Genomic DNA, 21,247 nt, shown 5'->3' with positions numbered 1-21,247 from the left:
ATAAACCCTTTCCTCCCCAACTTGCTTCTTGGTCATGATGTTTGTACAGGAATAGAAACCCTGACTAAGACAATGACCAAAGACTGCCGTGTCCTCGGAAGACAGATCTCTTTCTCTGAAAGAAAAACCAGATCAATGGTTATTAAGACATGAGTTTTCTCCAAAAACACAGAGGCTAAAATTGAGCAGCTTTTGCATTGATGAGACTTGCAGTTTCCAGACAGAGGCCATTTGTGAGGATAGTCATACATCATCACGCGATTTGTCTAGACATCTGTTCATAAAGACACGCGGAAGCTGGCAGGGCTATTGCTTATAAGAGAAAAGCTGCAGATGTGGGCTTGTGCTTATGAGGTCCGTGTGTTTTCAGTAGAAGGAATCCAATGGCTTAAACAGTATTTGCTGATAACATAAAACTGGTTGTAAACACGAGATAGTAGCACACCAATATGCATGTGAATCCAGTTTGGAGTAGGAGCATCTTGGACCGTATGGCAGGAGCTAGCACTTGGCAGGCATCCATAATTTGAAGACATCTGCATTGAGGCCAGAATGGCTATCATTATGACCACCTAAAAAATTGTGACCACAGCAGGAAGTGACAGACAAGAAAAATGTTTCGTAAGACCCCACCTCCTCCCCATGTAAAAGCAGTGTGAAAGAATTAATCAGTGGGCTAATAAAAGAGTCAGAAGCATATTTATGCTAACAAGTGTACAAGTTCCTAAATCTGATGAGACCTATAAGAGTTACTCAAAATAATTACACATAGCTGAGTGGGAATCCAATTATTAGCTGAGCATAACTCTTAATCATTTCCGGAATAAAATATTTTGATGGAAAAGACTTTCAGTTCATTTAACATAGCTGTATGTTAGCGTAACTTATGCTTTTATCTTGGTCTCTATTCAAGTGATTAAGTCAACTGCCCAATCCCAATCCCCATACTCCTGATGTGGTATGTTATGGGATGAGCCTGACATATTTTATGCACTTTCTGCTTGTGGTCAATGATGCTGTTGTTCAGTGACCACAATTTAAAAGACACTGATCTCAGCCGAGCTTTCTCGAATGTGTTAACACTTCCTGTGGTCATATATCTCCTTTCCTTTATTACTTGTGCACAATACAGGGAGACTTTCATTCAGCAATTACTATCATAGCAATTATGTAACAGCCCATCAGACATGTTCAACCTTTTGACATTGAGATATGACATTGTCATTACAAAGTTAATGCCCAAGAACCACAAAATCAAGTTACAAAAAACGAACTCACAATAATAAAATTGCAAGTTTACAATTTTGTGTTGGAGCACACCCACAGGTATCTTGGGATGTGTGTCATCCTCAGGTTGGACATTCTGCAAGCTATGTCGGATACTGATATAATGTGCACCAGAGATACACAGGTGAGTAACAACACAGCCTCTGTTTCCATAGAGTTCAAAGTCTAGATAGATAAACAAATACTAATAAAGTTGTCTGGTAAACATTATGCACTAAATCTCCCTGAGAATAAAAAGAGATGTTTATCTTATAATGAGCGAAATCGGGAGTTTTATAATGGAGAAGATGGTTAGGATTCAAATGAATTTATTATACTGAAATAACTTTAGATTTAGAGAAAGTTTTTAACATCCCTATTCCCTTAACCCATCTCTCCAACACATGCAGTTTGGGGCTTTATGTGACCAAGGTTAAGAACAAGGTAAGAATATATGAACAAAAACTTTAATACTTTTCAAACTAAAGTGACCTAAATATTTTTGGGGAAATATGTGCTAAACATATATTGAAGAACAAAGCTCTTCAATACACATGTGTGTGTTCATGTGTGCAGGTGTGTGTGTGTGTGTGTGTGTGTATCAGTCCAATTTACAGATAAGGAAGTGCAATAAGTTACCAATCTTCTAGCAGGATGCAGATCTGGAATTTAACCCAAAATGTTTATTTCTAGCATCCTGTTGCTATCTGTGATTCGTATGGTCCAGAAATGGAGGCAACCTTTTACAGTTACTTCAGGGAAAGTTGTGAGAACAAGCTTTTGATAGAAGAAGCGGTAGACAAGACCAGAGAGGAAACAGTAAGTGCGACTACGGAAGCTCGCTCTACTAGAGAGGCCTTTTAGGTCTCAAGATTCCCGCCTGTTGATGTACAGATCCAGAATAACTCTCTCTTCTTCAGTAAGGGCAGAAACCGTGAATAAAGGCCCACCACATCCTCTGTGACTAAGCTATACGATGTAGCAAAACTAAAGGAATTCTGCACATGGAACAAAGATACTTGGGGCTCCTACACTTCCCCACTGCTTAACATCTCAAACGTTCAGGCCATTGTCCAGGTCCATCTGTTCTTTTCTTGCCTTCTCCTTAGCATCCACTCTTAGGATTCTATAAAAATCTTGCTTCGCTGGGTGATTACAGGAGCTTTACAGGCAGCTCAGTATGGCGTTTTGCCAGAAACTTTCAGAAACATAAACAGGTCGAGTGGCCTCAGTTTATGGCTGCGTGTTAGTAAGTTTCCTTTCACACAGAAGGTGAATGCCAGTGGTGGGCATGAGACACGCAGCAGGTGAGTTTTGCAGACAACCCTGCCCAGCCTTGCAGTTCATGTATGATGGGTCATCAAGCATAGCTCATGCAAGGCAAAGTGCAAATGTGCCAGCCTTTGATCATGCATAATGCAACATGGTTAATCTGTGACCAGTGCGAAACATGAAACGTTAAATACCTTTGGTTTCTATGTCAAGTTTGGTCACTTGGCTACCCCTGGCTTAGTAAAGCTAAGTTTCGTTATAAAATACAAGCTCTCTGATAAAATTGTCCACCATGCACGTATGTGTACCTTTTTCATTTAATTTCATTTTCACGGTCTGTGGGCCTTAGAGTTCTTAACCTCTTGCAGGGATAACTTGTAAGAACGGGTGTACTGTAACAGTGTCTAATACCAGTGCTAATTACATAACATGGCATGGAGCAGTTTCATTCTGTTTAACATAGGGAGAGTGGGAAAACATTGTTCCCACTGTCAGTTTGCAGACAAGATGCTATGTTATCCATCCATCCATCCATCCATCCATCCATCCATCCATCCACCCTTCTAGTAATTCACTCTTCAATGAAATGCTTATTGAGTACATAGAACGTTTCATGTATTCAAATTAATTCTACATATATGTAATACTAGTGTTAACTTTGGTGATAACATTTTTTAAAAAGAGTAACACTGGCTTCAATTCCACTGTGTTCTAATGCCAGCTGCACAAGTTCTCAGCAGCAATGGGATACCAAGAACAGAGCAGAGACAAACCAATCCTACTTCATTCGTGGGAGTCAGCTAAAGGAATTTTCAGCAGTTCTGTCTGAATGCTCCAAAGGTCAGCGTGTCATCCCTCCTGTCACCGTCTAGACAAATCAGTCACTCAGTCACATTTTCAAAAGTCCTTCACTCTTGCATCATCCCAGAAGTTATGGCAGGTCACACATTTGTGGTGATGGATGGTCACCACAAATTTGATTAAATCCAGCAAGTGCTTTTAAAAAGATCAGTACAAGTTGACCCACTATTAATGAAATGCAAATCATAAACCCAAAGAGCCTGATGGGGACTTTTAAAATAAGATGTATGTTTCTGTGTAATGACACAAGCAAGTGAGGTCTAAAACCTTTCAACTTGACAAAATAATACGGAATCAGGAGGAACTGGATGGGTAATACCTGTAAAAATTAAGAATGCTTTCTACAGAGAAACTTTTCCTCCACAAATAATTAGTAGGACAAAAATGAACTTTAGTTTCTCTTGTCTTTTATTATCTCATAACTTAATTTATGATTTTATATTTCAGTGACATTAGTAATCAAACATTCAACTTTAGTTCCTTTGTGATTTAATTAAAATTTTCACCAGAATTAATTTAAAAGGCTACTATGAGGCATTTTAAACCAAGGTTTTTTACAAGTACATCAGAGGCATTATATATAAAAATGACTCCTTTCCTTACGATATTTACAGATCTTTAGAAAAATCCAATACGGGGCTGGTGAGATGGCTCAGTGGGTAAGAGCACCGACTGTTCTTCCAAGGGTCCCGAGTTCAAATCCCAGCAACCACATGGTGGCTCATAACCATCCGTAACAAGATCTGACTCCCTCTTCTGGAGTGTCTGAAGACAGCTACAGTGTACTTACATATAATAAATAAATAAATCTTTAAAAAAAAAAAAAAAGAAAGAAAAATCCAATACTAACCTATGCAAAAAAAAAAAATCATTATGTAAGCCATTACCTAAAAACACAACCAAATCAAAAAACAAAAACAAACAAACAACAAAAACCAGAAGCAAGCCAAGCATGGATGACTCTACACCTAAAAGACCAGCACTCAGGAATCTGAGGCAGAAGGATTGCCATGCATTTACTGGGATACAGAGTGAGACTCTTTTCCAAAATACAATACAACACAAATTAACATAATAGATAATTAGAAACAAATGTATCAGATTTAACCAAGAGCAAAGAAATTACAGAGAAATCACATACTGGCTCTAAGATATAGTTGCAGCACCATTTTCTCACTGGAGAAAAAAGTCCCATCACACTCCCCATAGGATGACAGTAACCTGTGGTTATAATGAAGCTAACATTTCCTAGTGATGCATGAAGTATTTTCAATGACACTATGCTATCAGTTCACAAGAGAACATTCTGAATTAGATATTATGCCTTCTAACGAATGCAGTCAGGGGGATATTAAGGCGCAAACTCAACTGCCTTTACCCACAATCAGAGTTGGGCACCCCCTACACTGCATCAGTTTCTTTCTGGATCCTCCAAGGAATCATATGGACTCAACCTCTTGGGTACTATTCTCTTGTATTCTGGCTGCTTAAAGGTGCCTTTTGATGCTGACAAAATTGGTACTTTGTTCTGCACCAATAGAAGATGCCAGATGGATTGCCCAAGGCACCGCTGCCTACATCTCCTACTTCTCCTTAGGAAAATATAAAATGTAGCTCACTCCACTGTGTTATACCTGTCGTGCTGCTTCAAGGGCACCGTGGGTAGAGTCCCTGCACTCATATTAGTGCATCCTGCTACAGAGATTGCATCTTCAATGTCTCGAAGAAATTTTAGTAACCATTATTTTCAAATAACAACCCTGTCTTTTGTTGTTTTCTTTCCAGGAAACAGACATATAAGCTTCCCAGGAGCCTAGAAGATCTGGTGGACCTGCATCATTTTGTTTTCAGAGTATCCTTTCATATTGAAGATGGCACCTTTCACCGTGCCTCACATACTCTGTTTTTTTTAATGTGAGCTGTCCCTTGTGATAGTCCTCTGCAGATTCAAAGAATAGACTCTGGATGGGCCTAACCTTCTAATTACGCATACATGCCCAGACAGCTCTGAATTCTAGGGAGAATGGAAGGGCCTCAGGCTTCACGTGTTATTTGCTTTCCACAACTCCTATGGGAAATCTGGAAGTCAGCTGCTTTGGTAACTCACTGCATGACCTGGCAGCTCTTTCTCTACACAGAAAACTCAGATGCAGAACATTAACTTAAGTTCTTGGCAAACAAAAGGGATCATGACTTAGGAAGAAACACCTAAAACTTTGCATGGTCCAACTTAGTATCTTAGGAATATAATTATTACAAGACTTATAGACTTGAGTATTGCAATGTTTTAAGCCCAGGTTCCCTTGCTAGCATGAAGGCAGATCTGTTCCATAGCCTCTCCTCTCACTGATGCCTGGATCCACTATTTGGGAGCCCTGATGTTCTATTCAGCCATATGGTTCTTTATGTGCTAACGGCAGCTTCCGTGCAGCCTCTGCTTAGTTCTCGGCAGGGTTCTGCTTGTCTTGAGTGTCCACACTGCTAGTTGTTGGGCTCTAACAGCCAACAATGTGCTTCCCTCCATCCCAATCTCCCTTCTGCACTGAGACAGGGGCATTTTCCCCAGGGGCAGGGATGGCCTGCCCAGATGCTCAACCCAAACCTCTCTCATGATCCTCTTCCCATTTTTTCTATGAACTTTTCTATTACCTAACTTGTCCTACAAAGATCCCACAAACCCATCTGCAGCCTTCTACATGTCTGAATTCTAATTCTAACCTAGTTCCAACCCCTTTCCTGTTCTGGGCCCCATAGAAAGAATCAGGTTTGAAAATTTATAAAGATGAAAATAATTTGCAGACCTCTCTGTGGGAGTAGGAAACTCCACAATACACTATAAACTGGAGGCTGCTCTGCCAGGCCATGCAGAGGAACTCTAGGCAGATGGTGTGCCCAGGCTTCACATTCCATGGCCCACTCAATATGGTTTGAGTTCTATCTAAGAATTACTCAGTGGAGTGTCTTGACTCAGGCCTACAATACCAGCATAAGAGAATGCTGAATTTGGGGCCAGTGTGGGCTACATAGTAGGATTCTATTTTTTTAAAAGGGTAGTTATTTAATAGCACTGATCAGAAAGCAGGTGAAATCCATCAAAGGAACAAATAAGAAATGTTATTACATAATAACAGTTATCAAGAGAAAAAATGTGGGCCCAGAATGCTAGCTAATGCTTCCATCATTCTCAAAAACACCCTTACTCAGAGGATTGAAACAAATGGGGTAAAACCTATGTCTTCAATAGTCAATATTCAGCTTCATCAATTAGAGGAAATGCTTGTAACTTAATTACAGGCTCGAAAGGGTGAGGTGTTTCATGTTGCTGGTTTGGGTTACATGTTTTCAGACAGGGTCTCAATATGTAGTCCTGACTGGCCTGTATCTCAGCGATCCACCTGCCTCAACTTCTCAAGTGCTGGGATTAAAGGTATGTGACACAATGGCAGCTTCAAAAGTGTGAGATTTTAGACGCCTCAACCAATGACAATCTGGCAGAATGTGTGTGCATGTGTGTGTGTGTGTGTGTGTGTGTGTGTGTGTGTGTGTGTGTGTGTGTGTGTGTATTTGTGTGTATGTGTGTACATACACATAAATACATGTTTATATATAAAAACATAGTAACCTTCTCCTAAGTTTAATACCCATGTCTTATCTAGGGTTACTATTGCTGTAAAGAAACACCATGACCATGGCAACTCTTACATAGGAAAACATTTAATTGGGGCTGGTTTACAGGTTTGGAGGCTTTGTGTATTGTCAGTGAGGTGGGACATATGCAGAAATCCGTGCTGGGGAGGTAGCTGAGAGTTCTCCTTCTGGACAAGCAGGCAGCAGGCAGAGAGAGTGAGCCATGGGCCTGACTTGAGTTTCTAAAACTTCAAAGCCCATCCCCAGTGACACACTTTCTCCAAGGATGCCACACCCACTCCAACAAGGCCACATGCCCTAAGTATTTCAAATAATTATTCAGAAACACTCTTCATTTATTGTATATGGGAACTGGCCTCAAAGAACAAATCATTCATTGGCAGAGTGCTTCATATACTGGCCGTCTATTATTAACGTTTGATAGCTGGGTAAGACAGATTCAACTGTGTTCTTGAAAAACAAAAGGGCAGATGCAATGTGCTAACAATTGCTGTTGAAAACAGGAGCTCTGGTTTCTGAAAAACAGATGATGTCTTTCTGAGTCTATGGACTACACAAGACATTTCTATGTCTAATTCATTTACTGTTTCTATGTGCATCCTCTTAATGATTAAAGATACAATCAACCTGACTCATCACAGAGGTATAAAATATGAAAAGGAAGGGAAACACTACAGTGCTCACTTACCACCAAGGCACCCATGTGCCCCCAACATCTTCCTATTCACTCTGGCCATCTAATGATCATTCTGACTTTCCACACCTAGTCACTGGTAAATTAGGTAGGAAACATGACCTACTATTTCTACTTCCTTATCACCACTAATTACCTGCCTACCACCCACTTCCCAACTACCTAAGAGCAGATTGTTCTACTGAGATGACTTCCTCCAGTTACAATCAGGTCTTTTCTTGGTCTCCATGCTGCAGGCAGTTCACCTGCATCAGCAAAGTTCCCATGTGCTGCTCCTCAGGGTCTACTTCACCCTTTGGTGCTCTGGGCCCTGAAGGGCAGACCTTGCAGGCCATAACTGGCAGCTTGATGGTCCCCTTATACCTGTCTTGGGCTTTACTTTAGAAAGTCAGGTAAAGCTATTCCACAAGCTCTTCTCCTTTTTGTCCCTTCTTCAGCCCCCCACCCATCATGCCATTCTTTGTCACATACCCCTCCTCAACCCCCAACCCCCTTCCCAGGAGATGGGTCTGTTCCTGTTGGAACTCTGTTGAATCCAGAAGCCCCCCTATATTGCCTTCGTGGTTAGATTCTGGATTTTGTGCTACTCTCATCTAATTTTACCATCAAATATACTCCTTTCGGGCATTACCTTCACGGCTCTCCAGATACTTTCCTGTTTGTTGTTTGTTTGTTTGTTTGTCTTTGACAAATGCTATATTCTCGTTGCTGAGTTTCCCACTTTACTGGAAGGCACAGGAAAAACACAGAAAAATGTGCTTCCACTATAATCTTACCCCCACATATACATGACACTCTGTAAAGCATGTTTCTTTGTTTTTTTTTCTTAAAGAAATAAAATTTCAATTTTTAGAAGAAACATAGGTACCAGATTAGCTGTAATAATTTTAAATAGAATAGCAATAGCACAGGAACCAACAGATGGGACTACTTGAGAATAGACAGTTTCTGTAGAGCAGAAGAAACAATCAGTAGAGCAAATGGTCAGTCTAACGAATGGGAGAAGACCTTTACTAACTACCCTTAAGCAAGGAAATAAATATGTAGAATTCACAAGGAACTGCAGAAATGAAATACCAATGAAATAAAACTACCAAGGCTCCAATCAACATATAGGCAGATGAACTGAATAAACACTTATAGAAAGAAACAGAAATAGCCAATTACTATTTTAAAAGTGTCAACATCCCTAGCCCTTGGAAGAATGCAAATTGGAAGAATGCAAAGCACCTCACCCCAGCCAGAGTGGCTATCATCAATGGGTCTGACAAGAGACCGAGAGGATATGGAGAGAGAGAAACACTTATTCACTGTTGTTGGGAACTAAATACAACCATTGTGGAAGTCAGCTTTGAGATTTCTCAAAAAATTAAAAGTAGAACTACCATATGGTTCATTTATTTTGCTTCTGGGCATTTATCCAGAAAACTCTATACAACACCACTGAGATATTTACACACCACATTTATTGATTCACCACAGCAAAGAACTGGAATCAACCAAGTTGTTCACCAATACATGAATGGATAGTGAAAATTCGGTCTATGTGGTTGGACTGATAGTTCAGAAGTTAGAGCCTTGTTCTTGTGGAAGACCATGGTCCAATGCCTAGCGCCCACATGGAGGCTGACAACCACACATGACTCTAGTTTTAGGGCATCCCAAGCCCTCTTCTGACCTCCAGGGGTACCAAGATCTCAAAGGAGGCAAAGACATACATCAATTTTTAAAAAGGAAATCTGTAGTGTGCGTGCACACACACATACACATACACACATAAATGCTATTTAGCTCTAAAGAAGTATAAAAGGACAAATTTTTCAGGAAAAATGATTAAATATTAGGGAATGAAGAAAGATTGAATGCAGGTATAAATGAGTGACGAAAGAGGATATAAAATTAATCATTTTTTCTAGGTCTAATGCTGTCACGGATTTTTCATTTTGGTGATGGATAAATGTATAAAAATACATTGGATCCCAAAAATATAAAAACACAATATGAATCTCTATAGATTCCCTTTCAAGTGGCTACTTTAACTATATCGAAGTTCACTGAGATATATAGCTTGGGGGTCTGGCTAATTTTGGTGTGTGGTTTCTTTCCTCAAAATTGCATGGCTGTGTTTGTGGCTATAACCCTAGCACTGTGGTGGTCAGAGACAGGATAATCACTGAGGCTCATTGGCTGCCAGCCTGGCTCCAGATTCAGTGAGAAACCTTGCCTCAAGAGAATAAGGTGGATAGTGACAGAGCAGAACACTTGATCTTTATTGGCCTCTACATGGGCACAGGCACCCACTTGCATGCACAACCACACACATATAAATAAAAATAAGAAGTAAAATGGTAAAAATTATGCTTTCGAAATTATAAAAGTTTCATGCACCATCACATCTAGAGAAAGACTGTAAGAATACACAAAGTGGAGAGGTGAAGGAGCTGACACACCCAGTTCTCACACCCTGTTCTCTGGTCCATTCCCCACTGCCTTGTCTTTGAATGTTAACAGCTTGGTCAATTCTTTACACCTGTCTCTCTGACATCCAAGTCTGTGCAAAATACACATATTTATATATGGGAAGAAGACACGTTAGGTTTTTTTTTTTTTTACAAGAAACAAGAGCATTCTATATATTACTTTGTAGCTTGTTAGAAATCTATATTAATACTTTAGATAGTTTCATAGTATTACAGAGGAAAAATGTGTTGCAATTTATTTAAACATGTCTTTGTTCATGACTATTCAGCATTTTTTTCCCCTAAATGTTGCGGAAGTATTAAAAAATTGCTATAAGGCCAGCAAGATGCTCAACTGGTAAAGTGCTTGCCACGCATACTTCATTCCTCCTTAGAATGAGGAACATAACTCCCATGAAAAATTATAGGTACAGCGACAAAGTTTGGAGCTGGGATGAAGGGATGGACTATCCAGAGAGGACCCCATTCGGAGTCCATCCCATCATCAGCCACCAAACCTAGATACTAATGCCCATGCTCATGCCGGCAAGATACTGCTGAAGGGTCCCTGATATTGTGGCCTCTTGCGAGGCTACGCCAGTGCCTGGTAAACACCGAAATGGATGATCACAGCCAGCTACTGGATGGAACACAGGGTCCCCAATGCAGGAACTAGAGAAAGTACCCAAGTACCTGAAGGGGGCTGCAACCCTGTAGGTGGAACAACAACAGGAACTAACTAGTACCCCCTGGGTTTGTGTTTCTAGCTGCATTTGTAGCAGAAGATGACCTAATCGGCCAACAGTGGGAATAGAGGCTCCTTGGTCTCCCAAACTCCATATGACCTAGCACAGGGCAAGGCCGGGGCCAAGTGGTGGGAGTGGGTGGGTGGGGGAACAGAGGTGGGGGGAGGGGTATGGGAATCTTTCGGGATAGCATTTGAAATGTAAATAAAGAAAATAATAATAATAAAAAAAAAAAAAAACTCTTATCTTTTACCTTGCTCCATCAACAGCAACTCATAGCTGATCTCCAGAACAAATATTAAATTTGTTACCCTTTTAGCCAACAAACACATACACATGATGACATGGTTTCAAGGGCGTATAACAGAATATGTCTTGGTGTGTATTTATCCAAAGATGCACCTTTTTGCTCATCATCTATGAGTATTGCTTGGAGGGATTTAAGTTGTAAATATTTCCTGTATTTTGCCTCTCAAGAGTGTGGCAGTGTGTTGCCTGTACATCCATGTGGAAGATCATCTACTTGCAGGCAGAGTGCTCAGGGTAGAATGGATAGAGAGGGACTTTGGTTCCCTGGTCACGGTTTTACATTCCTTGCCACTATTAAAAGTGAGGTAGGGAGTGCAAATTATTAGGGAGAACTCAGAAATGTGCTCTCCCGTGGATGATTTACTGTTTCTTTTTATAACAGCTGTGCTCTTTGGATACTAATTCTGTGACAATTAAAATGAAATGCATGAAAAAAAAAAAAAAAGTGCTTGCCACGCAAGCCTGATGACCTAAAGCCAATCCCATGAGCACACATAAAGGTACACGCAGAGAACCATTATCACAAAGCAGTGCTCCTATGCCTCTGCCTGCACATGACCTCCATCACACGCAGGCACACAAATAACACTCATAATAATGATGATAAAATTCTAAGCTGCTGCAGTCAATACCTGTGTACATGTAATCATATAGGTACATACCCTCATTTAAGCAAAGTTCTTAAAGGTAGGGTCACTAGGTCATATATATAATTTTAATGAAGAATCTTTGATATCTCTTGTTAACTCAATTATATTCTCTTTATATTCTAGATATAGTAAGTATATGCACTTTCTGAAATCTCTCTACTCTACTTTCAATCACAGGTACTTTCTGTGTATACTGTACTTTCTGAAGTTAGCTAAATATGTATCTATATCTATTAATATTTGGAACTTTTAAAATTTTCATCCAATTACATCAAACCTCAATATTTATGTGCAAAGAATTTATATCTACTTTAATATAGGCCCAAAGACTTGGCAGAAGGATTAGATATAATATACTCTTTCACATGAATGTCTCTCAACTCTAAAGAAGCTGGCATTGATTACATCTTTTATGAGCACAAGAATTGGTCAAATGATTTTTAAAATCAAGACACTTGATGCTTGAGGCATGTGTTTCTATCATGCCCCCCTAACACCAAAGAACAAAAATCCTCAGTTTGCTAAACAACACAAGAAAGACTAAATATTTCCTCAGTGTGGTGAGCCAACTATCATGCGATTTTTATGCCATTAAAGGAGCTTATTTTTGGTTAAAGATAAATGAAAACAGGAAGGCAGAAAAGAATCTCAATGCTAAGCTCCCAAAACACTGTTACGTAGGTTCACACAACTAAAAATCCTTCAAAGTTGTTTTAAGGAAATACATTTCTCAAGAGGCTCGGTAACATGGAGTTACCCCCATTGTCAAAGTAAGGCCCCATATAACCACTACAGAGTGGTCACTAGATGGGTCCATGAGAAGAAAAATCTAGATGTTTTTCATATTTTGTGTATGCTCTGCTTGATCATATTGTCAACATGCAAGAAATTCCTTATGCAGCTCACAGGATGAAGAGTTAGAAATGTTAAAGCCAACAGGAGATGGATCAATGGCTTTTCTGATACTATTATGTTATGTCCTGCATGGTGGCTTTGACATTGTATTTAAGTGCTTGGTCTTGTAAGATGTGGGTTCCACTTTGTACTCAGAATTTACTTGTCTGCTGCTCTAGAGTCTTCCAACTAGAAATGCGTCTTTTGGTCAAAAATAAATGAAAACAGGAAACCTGAAAATAATGTGAACACTAAACCCCAAGGAGTTAATCTCTTACTTGAGTAATTAAAGAGTGCTTTCAATTACCTTACTCTCATCAGTTCAGTGAAAACCCTCATGATTTCCACAGGAAATACATGTCCACAGACCGTAAACTCCATCTGGTTAATAGCTAACTTGGGGGAAACATGGGAGTTGGATTGAGATGTAGGACCACTGTAGGGTGATGGTAAATGCGTTACCTCTGAGGAGCTGGATGCTACTGTCCGAGGCCTCTGCTGAGACTGAGAGGGAGGAAATGTGGAAAGGAAGAGAGAAGCAGCCAGAAAGAAGATAGTTTCTGAACTCAGCAGTAGCAGGAGTGACTAAAACATGGCAAGGACTCTGGCTGCAGAATGGGAAGTTAAAAGAAGAAAAGGGACCCAAAAAATATACCATAGATCCAAGGTGCTAGCTAGAGCTCTCCCTTCTTCCATGCATCTCAAGACAGTGCCAGTAAGACAATTTTTGAGTGTCCTAGGACAAAGTCTAAGAGATGTTAGTTACTATGGAAACGGAAGGTCTCCAAGGTCTCCTCGCCTACTCTGACTTTCCTCCCACATTCCCTCCTTATGCATAGGAGGTCTCCATGGTAGGGAATCCCTGTTATTTTTATAATTGGCTCCAAAAGTGCTACCTAAGATACCAGTGGAAGATTGGGCCAAAGTAAAAAGAATGGTCATGAACAACTGCATAGAGAAGCCGCATGGAAAATGGCACTATCTGTTCAATATGTCTTTCAGTGGGTCCACGGTCAATTGCCAACAGAAACTGAAATGTCTTCTTATGTGCTTAGAGACAACTAAGCTTAATCCTTACTAACTTATAAAAGGATGGGGCTTTTATAACATAAGAAACTGTAAAAAATGACGAGAAAAATTAAGGAACAAAAGTCTTATGAAATACCAAATACATGCAATGTGGAGATTCTGGATGAGGAATGCATAGGACCCTAGAATTTGATGTAATTTCTAAGTCATAGTTTCCTTTCCTGTTGCTGTGATAAAGCACCCTGACACAAGCAACTTAAGGGAGAAAGGTTCATGTTGGTTCAGAGCCCTTCACAGTTGGGAAGCAGGAACTTGAAGGTCGTTCTGCATCCACAGTCCAGAAGCAGAGAGCAGTGAATGAATACAGGCTGATTCTCAGCTCACTTTCTCCATTTTATATGGTCCAGTGTTGCCTGCCAAGGGAGTGGCCCTAACCACAATTATGATAGATCTTCCCACACCAATCAACATACTCAAGATACTATCCACAGGCGTGCCTTGAAGCCCACCTCCCAGGTGAATTTAGACTCTCTCAAGTTGACATCCACACTATAACACAAATGCAGAGTTAAAGCAACAATTCCATGCTCTGCTCCCTCCTCTAACTCCACAGAGCTTGCTTTCCAGCTGATTCTAAGATGCTATCATCCGTGCTCAGAAAGTATTTTTGTTATTAGAGTTCTGTGCAGTACATGATATGAATTTTACAATTCTATGACTTTTATTTTGAGGCAGAAAGTGGCAAATTTTTATCAAACTAAGATCAACGTATTACATGAAGAGGATGGAAAAGCATTTGCCACATTTTCAAAAAACAATCTCCCTGCATGAGGGATGTAGAGAAATTTATAGAATGTCACAAGTTCAAGAAAAACAGAAAGCTTTTGGAAACTCTTATCTTCTAGATCAACATTTTTTTTTAATCTCAAAATGTTACAAGGCTTTCTATAAATAAAATCCCAATACCCTCTAAGAGATCACATATCATTTACAAGTTATTGCCTAGCCTAAGACACTGATCAAATGCTGCTGAAAAGTTGATATGGCTTGGGAAATGCCAAGGGTATGGGATTAGGACTCCTGATTGAACACTCAAAATCATTTTCATGTGAAAAATGTACATAACAACAAACATACAAGTCATGTGTGAGAAATGGAATTGTTACCCTAGTGCCGGTGACAGCCCATACATAAAACATACTTAACATTCAACAGCTGTTCTGTGCTCGCGTTTGGGTGACTAAATAGAAAAGGAGATTAGAAGGAAGCCTGAACCAAGTTCCTTTTTCAAATATATATATATATATATATATATATATATATATATATATATATATATATAATACTGTGTTTTGTTTACAGAGCTGGCCTTTCATCAAGTCTGGCTGGCCTTGAACTCTCTCTGTAAGCCAGGTTGGCCTTCAACAACTCTCTCTGTAGCCAAAACTAGTCTTAAACTGATGATTCTACCACTTCAGCCACCCACCTTCTAGGTTTATAGACACGGACCAACATACCATGCACGCAAGTATATTCAGATTAAATTGAATGCTTCCTTTCTGGTAAAAAAAAAAAAATTCTCAAAAACCGTGTCACTTACAAATGTATTTATAGAAAACAAGACAACCAAAACCTAAGTAGCTACCGACTTGTGAGTTAAAAAACAGTGTGCCTTTGTGATCCTGCTTAGAGACTCCCGACAGTGACACCCAGAGCATCACTAGTAGAATTTAGGTCAATGGGCCAATTACTCAGTGCTACATCAAAGGCAGAGACAAGCTGCTGATTCTCTGCCTTGTCCTTTTTTAAGTCTCAGTTTTAAGCAATTGTGGGGGCAACTTTAGGTGCCACAAACAAACAAACACATCTCTAAGCTCATAGAAAGCATTCTAGAAACAGTTTCACTCTTAGTTCTCTGGGTCCAGGGCGCCTTTATCGTCACCACACCGGTTCACAACTCTCAGTTTTCCTGTTACTGACTGAACGACACAGCCCTAGGAGGTTCAGTCCATTGTGAATTAGCCAGTCTCTTAGCAGTGGAAGTGAAACAGCGGTTGTTGAATCTCCCAAGAACAGATCTAAATAGCTTAAAGAGAGACTAACCTGGTGGCAACTGGTGCTGGGGTGGAGCTGTGATCTTCTCTGGCCCCAAGCCTTTTTCGGAAGCTTCCTCAGACCCCAGCCAAGTTTGGCTTGCTCTGAGGGAAGTAGGGCTGGCTCCTTTGGTCTCCGTGACCTTCGTAGAAGATGATGGCTCCAAGATGTCAGCAGAGGGGAACCCAGAGGAGACGCTGTTCTTTCTACTAGAGTACTCATTAAAAACAGCTTCTCCTTCACTAGGCAGTGGAGGGAGCGGGAGGATCCTATGGTGCTGCTGTGGGCTGGGGCACCTTGGAGACAGAGGCGAGGGAACAGGTGACAGCCGTTTGTGTGCGCTGGACTGAGGCGATGAATTATTAAATACCATGCCAAGAGCTGCTGAAGCCTGGGGGGTTGGCTTCTTCTCATCGCATTTGGGTTGTGGGGAATCGGGACCTACCGCGTGCGGCAGATCTAGAAGCAAGAATTTACGGCCACTCTGCGGTACCCCAGCCTTCCTTTGGCTTCGAGTTTCTGGGAAAGTGTGGGTGGCCCTTGCGTTGAGAGAGAAGACCAACCTTTTCCCCTCAGTAGCTTCGTCTAACTTCTCACTCTCTATCACCTTGCGGAGAACCTTGTTCACAGCGGCCTCGGTGCTGGCTGGTTCTTTGGTAATGGAGGCTCTTTCTGGGGCTGAGGACTGCAATGACTTGATCCCTCGCTGCTCCTCCTCCAGCCTCCCTGAACTAGGAGTCTCTGCCTCACCTCCTGGGAGGGTGAGGAAGTCAGCTTTTGGGATAAACTCAGTTTGGGTCTCTGGGCAGAAGGCAACCCTTCCCTTGCCGTCATGATGCGCCCTAACTATTCGTTTTACTGGGGCAGATGGTTCCTGGACCCTGGCCACCACTTTGGAAACAGGTTTCTTACTGCAAGTCCGCTCCAATGACTTTGACTTCCGAGTCCCGCTGCCCCACCTCTCTGCCCCTGCATGTTTCCCATGGCTTTCAGACACATTTGGTTGTGGGGGCTCCTGCTGGTGAGAACTCTTGAGCTGCCCTCCGACATCAGAATCTCCTACCTCGGTGGGGCTGCTGTCAGGGGACAGAGGTCCTTCAAGATCAGTGTCCTCTAAGGTCCTCCCAGAGTTTCCGAAGGCCAGGTCTGCATCCGGTGTCCTGAGGATGTTGGCTGGGCAGCTCTCTCTTCTCCTTAGTGAAGAGGTAAGTGTTCCCTGAGGAACTAAATTCCCTCTTTCTTCTAGGAGCCTGAGATTAGGCCTAGCTCGAGGAGAAAGGGAGCTACTGGAACAGAGCTGGTCCTTCCCCATCTGAAATGCTGACTCCTGGCAGCCACGCCCTTTCCTCCTGGTTCTCTTCTGCCGGAGCTCCTCCGGACTCTCTCTCCTCCTGCCAGACCTCCGGGGCTTTTTGCTCTCTTGGGTGCTCCTCCTAATGAGAGAGCTCACAGGGAGTTCTCTGTGCCAGTTGCCAGCACTCTGGAAATAGTCTTCCTCAGTGGCAAGGATTACTGACAGCTCCTGCAACTTTCCCTCCTGGCTCCCCATGGAAACGCCGAGGATGTTGTCTGACCTCAGCAGACTGTCCAACAGCCTCTCCTTCTCTGCTGTGAGCTTGTATAGCTCTGTCAGAATGTTTTTTGTGGGAGTCTGTTTGAAAAATATGTCGCCTGGATGTTCGTTCGGCTGCTGGCTGAGGCTGGTGATGTCTGGCCCCTCCCTGACTTGGTAGCAGTTATGGAAAGCGTTATTGGATCTGTCTAGAGTTACAGTGCCCTTGTATGAAAATCCTCTGACTTCCCCTTTCGGAAGATAGAAGCTGATATAGCAGAGTTCGGCGATGGGGTTATGCAGCTGGAGGGTGCAGTGAGTGCCTTCCATTATGCCTACCTAATTATTCATGCTGTGGAGATGCTGGTTTGTGGACAGCTCCAGTCAGGAGGCATGTGACGGTGGCTAGGCAGAGCAGGCAGCTGACAGTCCTCTCCCACAATGAGGCTGCCTGTTAGAGAAACACAGGAAGAAAGCTGCTTGTCTTACAGGGTGTACACATCACAGGCAGACATGAATCAGAGCATAACCACACTGGTCCTCCCTTTTGGCCCGGGAACCTGCCTGCGGCTTCCTAGGCTCCTATCCACCTTGATCAGGAGGTATAGCTAGAGCTAAGGGATAGGAAAGGGCTATCATTTTAGACCCAGGACAAGTGCCCCTTCTTCATCTGGGAACTCACTATACTGCCTAGAGCCAGTCTGTCTGCTTCTTCAAACCACAGTTTCTATTGTTCTGTAAAACAGTTATTGAACCTTCCAGGAGTTCTGGGAGAATAGGACTTTGAGAACCTTAGAAATGATAGTTGTTTTAATGACTTGTGTTTGGAATATTATTTTCAAAGATGATAAGCTTTTGTTATCATAAGAAACATTCTAAGATTCTCTTACTTTAAAGCACAGTGTGGAGTAAAAGTATCAGACTAGATATCTGAAGAGAGATGAAGCTTCAGCCCTGTAGTGTTCTATCAGAAAGCTTTGTACACAAATTATGAAGTTTTACATTTAAAAGTTTAAAATGAAGGAAGTCAGGAGGCTTACTCAAGTTTTGTCTTGTTTTGAGACAGGTCTTGCTATATAGCCTTGGCTAGCCTGGAACTTGCTATGTAGACCAGGCTGGACTCAAACTTGTGAGGTTCCCTTTCTACCTGTTTACTATTTGAAGCCATGTGAAAAGGAGAGACTAATACTACTGGCTCTTAGGAAGTTTTAGTGACTGATTTTTAGTGGTTGGAAATGTCACCTGAGGGGTGAAGACAGCCACTTTTTTGTGAGATTTGAAGGGGTCCTAAAATGTCTTCATAAATAACACCTTCACATGCAAATATGGAGCTTAGAACTCCATACTGCAACACATCATTTCTTAAGTTAATATACCACCCACCCTTCAAGTTGCTTTCACTTAAAGGACAGTCCCCTAGGAATAACAAAATAGCAATCATTTAACCACGGTTACAGTTTGTAATTTACTTTCCCCAAGTTTTTCTTCTTCTTCTTCTTCTTAACTTGTTTTAAACTAGAAAAAAGAGTTATGTAAGAGTACATTTTGAGTTCAGACAGGAGGGAGATGTGTAATGCAAACGCCTTAAGGAAAACACATGAAGCCAAGAGATGCAGTAGTGGGTGGGTATGAGTGGGTGGGGTCACCTGGTCAAGACAGAAGTGTCAAGAGGATTCAGAGATTACATAATTTTAAATAAGAATATGTCTGCTTGTTGGAAAAACCTACCTCCTTAGAATCAGGATTCTTATAGATGGAGTTCACAATCACAGATCCTGTTATTTCTTAGTCATTTAATCGAAGGGTTGTCAGGGCACAAGGCAAAGACACACAGAAGAGATGAGAAGTCAACACGGGCCTGGCCCTCTTCACAGCTGCATACGGTCTGGTCTGCGTGACACATCTTTAAAGTCTTTCTAAAGTGCTCCCTGTGGGTACATCCTAAGCATCCACGTGTGTGTGGAGCAACGGTTCTGAAAATGCCTGAGAACTCATTTGAGAGGTAATCTTCCAGTTTATGGTTCACAGCAGCAGTGGAGAGTGGTGTGTGTGTGTGTGTGTGTCTGTGTGCTGTGCATGGTATGGAGCATTCAGCATCAAGAGTTCCCTTTATGAATCCTCAAATACATTGAAGGGAGGTGCCAGAAGTGCTGTTGTCAATTGTGGGAACAGAAGATTCGCTCCTCTGCCTTCAAGTATCCTCCTCCAACACACGAACGTCCCCAGAGGAAGAGAAGTGTCTAACACAGGTAGAGAAATGCACTGCAGACTTTTCAGAATCCCTTCCTAGTAGTTCACAGTGCATGTCGTAATTTCAAGTAGGACTATGACTGCCTAGGGCCTCCTCCCAAGGAAGAGTTATACTTACACATACTTACACTTTGAATTCATCATCTCATTTAATCAGCAGGGCACCATTTTACAGATGGAAAAAAAAAAACTGAAGGTCAGAGACATAAGGAAATTATCTATGAGGATTTCCCATAAGAAGCAAATTTAAAAGCCGGATCTGTTCTCCCCACCCCACATCGATTTGTGGGTAAATGTGTTCTCCTCTACTGCTTCTACTGGTGAACAGAAGAACCTTTTGTTATGTCAATTGAATGTAACACAATTTTTCTCCCCCTGCCCCCACCCCGGCATCAGGAACTGGGGGAGGGGGCACCATGGCGGCTGAGGGGGTGTGGCTCATCATATAGAGGCTCGCCCCCTAAGGCTATCCCAGAAGGCTTCTCCATGATCTCCAACACAGACACTCATTGCTAGCTAAGTTAAGCCAGAGTTTTTCCTTATCCTGGCCCAGGGCTCATCCTCATAGGCCCATGTGGGTCCCCTTTGTTTTCGACTTTGTGTGATTTTTAGAGGCACCTAGACGCCCACCCAGATGTTAGAGTATACTAGATCTGGCCTCAGCTTATGTCATTTTACATCTGAGCTGGAGTCCCCAACTTAGGCTGTGTTTTCTCACCCCTTTGAGCAGTGTGTCAGCCGTTACACAATAGACATCGGCTGAAATGTAGCCTAGTGCCCTGTGTTTTGAATGCAGAACCACAAGAGGAAATGGCCAACAGCCACAGCATGGCAGAGCAGGCTCCTCCATCTCTCCCTAGGGGAGAAGAGTCCACCAGATGAAAACCAATGGATAAGATCTAGTTGCTGAGAATTGGAAAAAACACACACCTAAAACCCTTAAGCCCAAAACTTCCATGCTTCTGTTTAAATGTTTGTTCCCCTCCCTAACAGGAACACTTGAAACAATATTTGTGCTTTTTTTTTTAACCCAAAATTGTTCTGAAATTTCTTAATTTGTTTAAAATTTCTTTTAGGCTTCAAAAATCATATATAATCTACCCCACAGGTCAAACCAACTACACTGATAACCATTATTTAAACCATAATTAACAACCATTTTCCTTTTGCAGACAAACTGTTACTGCCTATTCCAGATACATAGTTAACGTGATATTTTCTCCTCAGCTACCTTAAACAGACAAATTCCCAACTCTCCCCTCTGCTTTCCTTAGTACAAGACAGGTGACTCCCCACTTAAAGGATTCCTTCCGGGACTAAGTTCTTCAAACCCCTTTGCCATTTTTCTAGGACTATAACAAGATACCACCAATGTGATCCCAATCAAACTGTTAAAGGCTCAACATACAAGCCGGGCATGGAGGCGCTAACAAACTCAAAGACAAAAACCACATGATCATCTCATTGGATGCTGAGAAAGCATTTGACAAAATCCAACACCCCTTCATGATAAAAGTCTTGGA

At 41.6% G+C, this 21,247-nt stretch overlaps 1 protein-coding gene across 2 annotated transcripts in view; it reads right to left on the bottom strand.

Moving 5' to 3' along the window:
* The window catches only part of Fmn1 (formin 1), a 373,383-nt gene that overhangs the window by 317,858 nt on the left and 34,278 nt on the right, over positions 1-21,247 (bottom strand). For both annotated transcript variants that reach the window (XM_021193752.2, XM_021193753.2), the window contains exon 2: positions 15,932-17,925. In XM_021193752.2, coding sequence (XP_021049411.1) covers positions 15,932-17,804 — 1,873 coding nt within the window. In that variant the 5' untranslated portion in view covers positions 17,805-17,925. The remainder of the gene's footprint in view (positions 1-15,931; positions 17,926-21,247) is intronic.

The sequence above is a fragment of the Mus pahari genome, chromosome 3 (genome assembly GCF_900095145.1).
Source record: "Mus pahari chromosome 3, PAHARI_EIJ_v1.1, whole genome shotgun sequence".
NCBI classification, from domain to species: Eukaryota; Metazoa; Chordata; class Mammalia; order Rodentia; family Muridae; genus Mus; species Mus pahari.
This window is presented reverse-complemented; position numbering and strand designations above follow the sequence as displayed.